General features: G+C 35.5%; 1 protein-coding gene across 1 annotated transcript in view; it reads left to right on the top strand.

Annotated features, from left to right (window-relative positions):
• The window catches only part of LOC108968910 (photoreceptor-specific nuclear receptor), a 100,424-nt gene that overhangs the window by 71,210 nt on the left and 19,144 nt on the right, over positions 1 to 10,070 (top strand). The window contains exons 9-12 of the mRNA XM_018933254.1: positions 1,020 to 1,097; positions 1,518 to 1,723; positions 7,769 to 7,930; positions 9,642 to 9,806. Of these exons, the coding sequence (XP_018788799.1) occupies positions 1,020 to 1,097; positions 1,518 to 1,723; positions 7,769 to 7,930; positions 9,642 to 9,806 (611 nt within the window). The remainder of the gene's footprint in view (positions 1 to 1,019; positions 1,098 to 1,517; positions 1,724 to 7,768; positions 7,931 to 9,641; positions 9,807 to 10,070) is intronic.

Below are 10,070 nucleotides of genomic sequence, written 5' to 3'. Positions count from 1 at the left end.
GGTTCACTTGAAATGTGCCGGACCGAACCCGAACACTTACACCTGCATCCACTGCGAGTCGGAATAATTTTTTTTTATTTATGAATCTCTCTTTCATTTCCATTGATAAGTAAACGTTTTTCATTGGTAACAATCATGTTTTAATCGATTTGCCCGACATTCCCCACCTTTTTTCAAAAGCGCAAAATCAGGTTTTTTGCGCCAATGGCTATAACTTTTAAATTTTTGTAGAATTTTATCAAACCAATGTTATCAAAAGGAAGGTTACGACTCGCACTACAAATCCATGCTTTGGAATTTTCACAAAAAATAACTTTTATGTGAATTTTTAACTATGCCCAACATTCCCCACCTTCCCCTAATCAATGTAATTTATCCTGATTTTTATTACTGAAGATATACAAAATGACATATACGAATATTACAATAGTAATACTGGAAAACCGTCGGGTCCATCTACACTAAACTTTTTCTCGTCATAGAATATGACAGATTCATATCAAATGGGCTACCTGTTTCTAGAATTTCTTGGACGCATTGGGTCGTGAATGAAAGAGATAATTGACACCGAATTTGCAAGGGACTTACGTTCTAGTAACTGTCAAACGCCTTATATATCTCATTAAACGTGATCAACTTGTTCGAGGTGTTTTAATCGCGTCTCATTCCCTTTCATTCTCGTTGCGATTTTTCGGAAGGGCATTCTGGTTTATTTGAATATCAGTATTTGGGATTGCTCCTCAAAACCGCGCCATCAACGGGCAGTCCCCAAGCCTAGCTAAGCAGAAAATTGTAAAAAACTCACACCATCAGTATTTTCTGGTAATTTTTGGACTAACTGTTCATACCGTTAAGTAAGTTAAACCAAAATAGCGGTAAAATCAGCATATGTATTACTATAGCATTTATGTATTGTCCCATATATTTATTTGGCGCACTGTATTTACTGTCTTGTAAATAATATATACATACTTGGCCACAATATTATATATTTCTTAACGAATTTACGTTTATTTAAGTTTTAGATAAAAATCCTGTAGGAGGAAGTGTTTCGTCCATAAGTTCGACCAGTTCTGTTCATGATAATGATAATGACGGTAAATAAAGCTAAATATACATACTTACTATATCGTCAGCCACACCCAACTTCGAGTGTACAAAGTTTCCATTATTTTTATAAATAAAAACACGCAAATTGCAGGTAGAACATTATTTTGGAAATTAATACTAGAATCCCTTAAACACTTTTTTTTCTAGTTTTGATTTATTTATAAAAAAAACTGTAGAGTAAAATGATGTTTAGAACATTAAAATTAATAAATATATAACTAAAAAATTATATATGTATGAACATATGTCATTGTTCAAACCACTGCATAGTTCACGAGAAACTCTGTTTTGAAAAACAATCAGAACAGAAAATTTAAGACTTTTATGGGTCTGACGTGCGTTATTAAATAAAAAATATTTTATTATGGTTTAAAAAAATATCACTTCTATAAATTTATGTATTTAAGATGACTCCATCGATGTTACCAATGATGAAGAGCCTCTGCGAAGCGAGAAACTAGATTGTCATTTCACGATACCGACATTTGTACCACAAAACTTGTATGTTCAGCCACATGAGACAGTTTATGAAACCAGTGCTCGCCTCCTCTTTATGGCCGTAAAGTGGGCAAAAAATTTACCAAGTTTTGCGAGTCTGTCCTTTCGAGATCAGGTAATCTTATTAACAATAACAAACAAAGCTTTAGTGATTACTAATACTGTTGAAACAATATAATATATATACTACATGTCCAATGAAATGGCATTTTTTGAAACATAAATCTCTATCTGATATCTTATTCTTACGGATACGTATAATAAGTAATCTTTATTTTAAGAAAATGTTGAAAAGTGGTGAAAGCGAAATTGTAATAATAGTTAACAATTCAATGATCAATTATACAATCGAACTTTCCTATGGTGAATTCGCACGGGATATGAAAATTACTTCACTATATAGAAACTATGATGATGATGGAGAAACTTGTCCTATGTAGGTAAAACCTTTTTATTGTCTGCTAGTTATTAACAGCCGTCTTCTTCGTTCTCTGTATATGTAAAAGTATAAATATTTTTTATTAAATTTTTGTTTGACTATAACCAAGTACAGCTGGAACTCCGCGACTTTCTAGAAGGTCGCTGAGGATATCTTTATTGGACGGTCTGTCCCAGGTCTTCACTCCAATATCAACACTGAGGTATATGCCCATAACAGAATTTTTCTCATTCAATTGAGTTAATTGTGCATTGTATTTTTTGAAATCACTTCTTAATTTTTTTAAATATTTAATAATCTGAACTCTGCACTGAAAAATTAACTATAAAGAATCAAAAATGCACATCTGTGATTCATTATATGGACGTTCATTATAGGAAGTGAGACTTTAATATAGTAAATGGCTAGCTTTATGAGACATTTTAAAACGCCAGTGCCCTGTTATGGTAGCAGTTAGTTTTTTTCTTGTCATATGTCGGCCATAACTGTTTAGCTATATGGTATTTTGTTTTATGTATTTTTCCATCGGTTATTTGAAACTTTTTGAAATTGTATATTGAGCTCTCTTTTGATCGATCCTAGCGGAATTAAGCAGGTCAGTCGGACAAGACTTTTGTGCACCAGTAATACGTGCATATGCTGCTCATTGTATTCCATTTAATTTCCTATTGTTGTATTGTTTCTTTAGCGCTGGCCACCATATCACAGCTCCATATGTAAGTATAGGGCTTATGATAGCCGGATACATCCACATGGTTATACTAGGTTTAAGCCCCAATTCTTGCTGACGATTCTTTTGCAAGTTTAGTGGGCCATATATATTTTTTCTATATTTATATTCCAGGACAGTTTGGTGTCAATTTACACCCCCAAGTATTTAGCTAAAGGGGATAGAGAGAGTGTTGTACCATTTAGTACGGGAAATTGTAACCACAAAACTAGTACGACTTTGTAAACTGATGTTGAGCAACATCAAAAGCTCCGTTATAATCAAACGAGGTTTCAGACAAGGCGACTCCCTATCGTGCGACTTATTCAACCTGCTTCTGGAGAAAATACTTCGAGCTGCAAGTACAACCTTTTATAAGACTGTACAGCTGCTGGCGATATTGATATCATCGGCTTCAACACCCGCGTAGTTAGTTCTGCTTTCTCCAGACTGGACTGGCACTGAACGAGGGCAAGACGAAATATCTCCTGTCATCAAACAAACAGTCGTCGCACCTTCGACTTGGCTCTCACCTCAATGTTGGTAGTCATAACTTTGAACATAGTAGGCAATTGAGAAGCAAAGTCCCCTATCGATAAACAAAAACCAAACTCTATAAGTCACCCATAATTCTCGTCCTGCTATATGGTGTAGAGGCTTGGACGATGACAACAGCTGATGAGTCGACGTTGCGAGTTTTCGAGGAAAAGTTCTGTGAAAGATTTACAGTCCTTTGCGCGTTGGCCACGGCGAATATCGCATTCGATGGAACGATGAACTGTATGAGACATACGACGACATTGACATGGTTCAGAAAATTAAAAGACAGCGGCCACGCTGGCTACGTCATATTGTCCGAATGGACGAAACCACTCCAGCTATCAAAGTATTCGACCCGCCGGGGGAAGCAGGGGAGGAAGACCTCCACTCCGTTGGAAGGATCACGCGAAGAAGGACTTGTCTTCGCTTGGAATATCCAATTGGCGCCACGTAGCGAAAAGAAGAAATGACTGAATGAATTAACTCCTATATAATAGCGAAAGCGGTGTCTACCGCAAAAAAGAAGAAAAGTAGTGATTTTTCAATTACACTTATCACATCGTGAAGGGAAGTTTCGGTTAATCGGTCCTTTATGTATGCATGTTGAGACTTCGATAAATTATCTATGGTTGTTATTATATGTAAGTCCATTAGCCTTTCCAGTACCTTCAGCATAAAAGATGTGAGGCTTAAAGGTCTAAAAACTTTAGCATTATCGTGTGTTCTTTTGTCTGGTTTTGGTAGGAACACTACTTGAATTCTTTTCCAACTCCTTGGGATGTAAGACAGCTGAATGCTTGCTTTGTATATATTTTCAAGGATTAAAATCATTGGTTCCTCCAGCTTTTTCAGCATTATGAGAAACTATTTATGGCGTATTTGATTTTATCAGATTTTTTATCAGAGATTCTATTGCAGAGGAGATCCAAGCATTTCCTTCCGCCTAATACTTTACTTAGCCTTGCGGGTTCTCTGCAACTGTGCAGAAAGATCGCCATGAGTCAGTTTTAGCTTTCCTGACTGCTTTTCTGTATTTTTGTATGGTTGTCAGATTTTGGTTATAAAACTCTAATGGAAAGACTTTCTTAGTTGTGTTCTAAAATTCTCCACCAAGAAGAAGAAGATTTTTTTTTTCAGAACTGTTAGCGGAGTGGATTTATTGAAAGTTGTTGTGAAGATTTTTTCTAACTTCTCTACTTCCGTATCGAGTTCTTGAGGATTACTGATATTCTTATTGTCTCCTTTTTCAGGCAATTTTGTTGCTATTCTAGTAAATTTTTCCCATGCTGTTCTTCTGGGGTTTTGATATTTAAGAGTGGTCTTGAATTTCTCGCGAATGATGAAGAGTATCGAGGAGTGATCCGTCATGGAAGGCTCACCGGCCACCCTCCAGTTATCCAGCACTTCCTCCCTACCCGGAAACCTATCAGAGCTTGGGAAAATAAAAGTTGGCTTATCGCCCTTGTTGTATATATACATATATTGTAAGAGTGACTCACCTCTGGTCTATACACTGCAGCTACGCCACACGGTGTACCTTGCGTTTGCATCACACCCTACTAGGATATCTTCCTTTTTGTTGTCCTCTAGTAGCTTTATAAGTGGTGGCGGTGGTATGACCACCTCATGAGCCTTGTGGGCTGAGACCAAGAAGAATGGGTTTCCTTTTATTCCACCTTTACTACCGTGAAATCTGCTGTGCTGGAATTTGTTTGTAACATCCAGAAGGAAACGTCGAAGACCTTCAAAATATGTACTTAAGTGATCAACGTCCCGAGCTAAGTGGATTCAGCCGTGTCCGTCTGGCTGTCTGTATATGCCCGAACCAGTTTTTCAGTTTTTAAGATATCAATTTAGCGTTTGCCCACGTTGTTTTCTCCAAGAAGCTGCTCATTCGTCGGACCTGTCGAAATTGGATAATTTTAGCAAATAGCTGCCAGTGAACGATCGCTTTCAAAGGCTTGTATGCAAAACTATTTCAATTGTTAAGGTTTCTTCACGAAATTTGGCAAGGGTCATAATCTAAGACAATAATGGAATATGTGAAGATCAGATCACTAAAGCTTATAGCTGCCATATACTCTGAACGATTAAATTCAAGTTCTTGCAAATGTCCCTTTTTTGTTTAGGCAGATAATATCTCCACAAAATTTGGAATGTATTACTTTTCAAATCAATCCTACAATATCTGAATAAATTCTTCAAATCGGATCATTATATCATACAGCTACCAATAGAAACCGACCCATCAAACTTAGGTGCTTGTATGGAAAAAATTTTAATTTGACAAGGTATCTTAACAAAATTTAGCAGGGGCTTAGTCTTAAGCAATAATGTGTTCTCTGAAGAAATTGTTCAGATCATATTACTTTAGCATATAGCTTCCTTGGCAAGGATTATTTCCTACGGTAGTAATAAAAGCTCCGATGAAATTGTTTAGATCGGAGAAATATGTGCATCATATAGCTGCCATACAAACTATCAAGTTCTTGAAGGAAATTTTTACTCTATGTGAAGGGTATTAAAGCTTTGGTACAACCGAAATTAACGTTTTTTCTTGCTATTATTTACAACTAGCTTACCCCGCAGCCGTTGTCCTGCGTGAAATTATGTGTTTTGAAATGAAAAGGAAGTTAAATTTATCATTTAATTTTTATCAATGTATCGCAGCTTATTAGACAACATTTTTTGGTCTCTGTTCCGGTGTACAGAAAAGATGGTTTCCATTTCGTGAGCGCGCCACGTATATCTGACCGTGTGAAAAACTTAGCACTTCCAAACTTGGCAAACCAAGTTGTGTCCTGTTGATCATCACCTCAAATGCAATTTTCACTTGAAGCGGAATACGTTTGAAATGGCAAATCATTGGAACTCAAAGGAATTCGTAGCATCAAGCATTCTGCCCCTTGTATTCGAAAGGTGCGTCACAATCAGTCAGGTTCAATTACACAGTTTCGGCGCAAGCAGATTGCGAAACATAATAACGACAGATCCAACTTTGAGAGGCAAATAATGCGGTGTAACTAAGCCTCTCCAATTTAGAAATTCCACTGGATAATTCACAGCGTCGTTTTCATTGTCAAGACGATATATCGATTTGTATGACCGCAAATCCCGGAATTTGACTTTGAATCTTCCAGTTTAAGTCAACAACATCGGTATTTTTCTCAGCTAATTGACGCTAATTTTAAGGCTGATATGTCGAAATGATTATCGCGAAAACAGTGCAAACTTCATTTGCATTCCAGTGATTAACATGTTCCAGAATTGTAATTGCTGGCTTACTTCTCCAAACCTTGCACATACCGTACCATTCACAGTACGCAATGACTCAAATGGCGTTGAACCGCTTACATTAATCAATAGCAACCGAAGGTAGAAACAATCCTAGTTTTTCGGGTGGATTGTGTGAATTTGTCCTAATACATATTAGTCGGTAACACACCTGTATGTTCATCTACTGGTTGGTCTTGCTTTCTGCGTAACTATTTCTTCGACGATGCTTTCCATGTGTAATACGAAGGTATTTCCGAAAAGAGCAATGTTCTCGCAAACGGAGCAGTGATGAAAGTTGAGAAAAAACTCGTAAATGTTAATTTTTTTGCTTGTGATATTTCTGTTGACTGCACTGTATTCCCTGGGTTGAAATACACTCTTTGGCCATTCTCCAAATTAACTGCAGGAAAACGTTTATAAAAGAGTAGCACGTGGATAGTGTTTCGTGCATTTATTGTCAGACATACAACACGAAGTGGGATTGTGGTGTCTGGAAGGTCCATGGACCATATTGGTTTTCATCACTTCGTATAATACTGGATCTTTCTCTGGATCAGGAATTTAGGCAGAACTGATTTCACCAATTTGATCTGATGTAACCACCATCCACCAACCAAAGAAGAATATGTGCCACTCTTTTGCCACTCAACATAGTACATCTAGCATCTAACAGCACCACATATACGTTGCTTGAAGATAAAGTCCATCAAACATCGCAGCTGTTGTTTGAAATGTCCTTATGCAACATCGTGACGATCGCTTGCTGATTGACCGCCATCCATAATTCCACATGTATGTCATCGCATTCTGTGAGTAGTCGTTCATGTGTCTTGGGCTGCCTACGTTGATGGAAAAAAGAATGATATGTTTTATTATTTCCTTCCCCGATCCACAGTGAACAACCTCTGAAGAATTCATCAAGATTGGCTGAGCCGTTCTCGAGCATTAGCGTTACTAACAAATAAACATTCATTCGTTTATATGGGGAAAAAGAAAAGGGCTTTTTTTAGGGGTTTTCCGGCAATTATTCGAATTTTTACTGCCGTAAAAACCATCCTTGAACCTCAATGAACAGTTAAAAAAAAGTATTGGCCAAATTGGTTGTTGAGTTATGCGCTTAGCAACACATTTTGCGATTTATTTTTATATAATATATAAGATATGTATAAGATATTATGTTTTCTCTGTAATTTTAGGTCATTCTCTTAGAAGAATCATGGTCGGATCTTTTTCTACTCAACGCCATTCAATGGTGCATTCCTTTAGACCCTACTGGATGCACTTTATTCTCAGTTTCAGAACACTGCAATAATTATGACACCACACAAGAAAGTGAGAATTGCGTTACTAAAGAAGAAGTAAGTATATATGTATGTAACTAATTAGTATACTCTTGCAACCAGTTGCTACAGAGTAGCATAGTTTTATTCACCTAACGGTTGTACGAATCACGTAAAAACTACAAAGTCAAGAAGAAATTAAAATAAAGGGCTAAAATTTTGCATTAATAATTCCTTTAAAGTGTGGCACCAAAAATATCGGTCATCGTTCCTTAGCCCTCATATATGTACCTAATATAAAGATTTGCCTAAAATAGGTACAATTAGACGAAAACTGGCTAGGTCAAGTTATCATATCACATATAACTAATTTCAGTATTTTCGAAAATCCGAATGACTTTACTCCAATAAATGTATGTATGAACCAGAGAGCTGCAACGAGTATGATAAAATCAGAACAAACAGTCGTGCCAGAAACACAATCAATTAAGTTCAGCACAGACAACAGTGCTAATCAATTCGAGTAGCCACCCGTCAACTGATCTGATGCAACACGAACAATTTGTTCTTCGGCAATCACGATCATTGTATAAACCTACAAGCGACAAATTCTATCATTTTCACCCATACATACGCAGGCGAAAGCTTATAGAATGACAGAAGTTATATTAAGAATGCAATAGAATGAGGGAAGACTCAGGGCAAAAGCCCAGGCATTTCGAGGGGTTTCCTAAGTATTCTACTACTAAAACGACCAAATGCCTCAGAGAAGACACGAGTGTGATGCCGTGTTATGCTGTCCAATGTATTATTTAAAGTACGTTTTTGTTAAATTTTCAAATGTATTTCGATTATTAAAATTCATAAAGATTAAATTTATCTAGTTTTGATTAAATTTTTATTTATTGTATCAAAAAATTTGTAAATCTTTTCTATTTTATTAAAAATATTTGAAGAATATATTCTTTATATTTTTGTTTAAATTATTACAAATAGTTTTGTTTAGTATTATATATATTATATGGGTGAAAATAGGCCTCCGGGGGAATACCCAAAAATTATCGGTAACGCGCCTATATTGCAACCAATTTTTTATTTTTAAGTCCTTTTATTTGAATCAGAGTGCCGAAAAGTCAACTATATCGATTAGGTGATCTCATGAATCGACAGAATCAGATAGAGTAACGGATCTGTACTTAAGTACAAATAAAAATGTATTACTCGATGCAGTTCTCTGGTATGTACCTTAATGAAACCTAGGGATTTTTAATAGCAAAATTTAATAAAATCTGGTCGATATTACCTAGCTTTGATTCGTGCAAGTTGCAAGAGCTTAAAATGTTCGGTGACACCTGAGCTTAGTTCTTCCTTACTTGTTTTTAAATAATTTTGGTTAATTTCTTTTAAAACATAAAAAATCTACAATTATAATATTAGTGAGAACGTGAATCTAAAATATAATATAAAACAAAAATTAGTGTGTTATTTTTCGTTCATATTTTTTAATATTTTCATTATGGAAATCAGCAAAAGAATTATTAAGTTAGCAAATACTATCATTAATGAGTGGAAATAATGATTGTTTACATCGAACTTTATAAATTTTTTTTGTCTTAAAAGGCAATAAAGCGTCAAACAGACTTTAAGGCCATGTCCTCCAGTGCAAAATGTAATCGTCTATTTTTCCGGTGAACTTTAAATGGTAGTTTTTTGTTTAATTTTAATATCAGCATTTATCCAGATAATGTAATATCTAATATAAGTGATAATAGATTTAAATATTTTCTAGGTAGCCGCCAGTGTACGGACATTACATGAAATTTTCTACAAATACAAGGCAGTTCTAGTTGATCCAGCAGAATTTGCATGCATGAAAGCAATAGTTTTATTTCGGCCCGAAACCCGGGGACTCAAAGACCCCGCGCAAATAGAAAACCTTCAAGACCAAGCTCATGTAAGTACTAAAATTCAAATACTATTTACAACTGAAGAAAAGCTTAATCGATTTGATTGAAAATTAATGGGTGGTAACTTAGAACCAGGGGATGAACATCTTATTTTATTATGTTAAAAGTCAATAAATTTACAATAAATACAAAAAATATATTTTAAATCTTAATTCAAATTCATGACTGTAAAATTTAAATTGTATTAAACAAATCAGGTATAAGCTGATCGCTATGAATCCATGAAAATACTACAAGCGCTAAATGTTTTT

This window comes from Bactrocera latifrons, unplaced genomic scaffold (assembly GCF_001853355.1).
Source record: "Bactrocera latifrons isolate USDA-ARS-PBARC rearing strain unplaced genomic scaffold, ASM185335v1 scaffold_232, whole genome shotgun sequence".
In the NCBI taxonomy this organism is placed as follows: domain Eukaryota; kingdom Metazoa; phylum Arthropoda; class Insecta; order Diptera; family Tephritidae; genus Bactrocera; species Bactrocera latifrons.
This window is presented reverse-complemented; position numbering and strand designations above follow the sequence as displayed.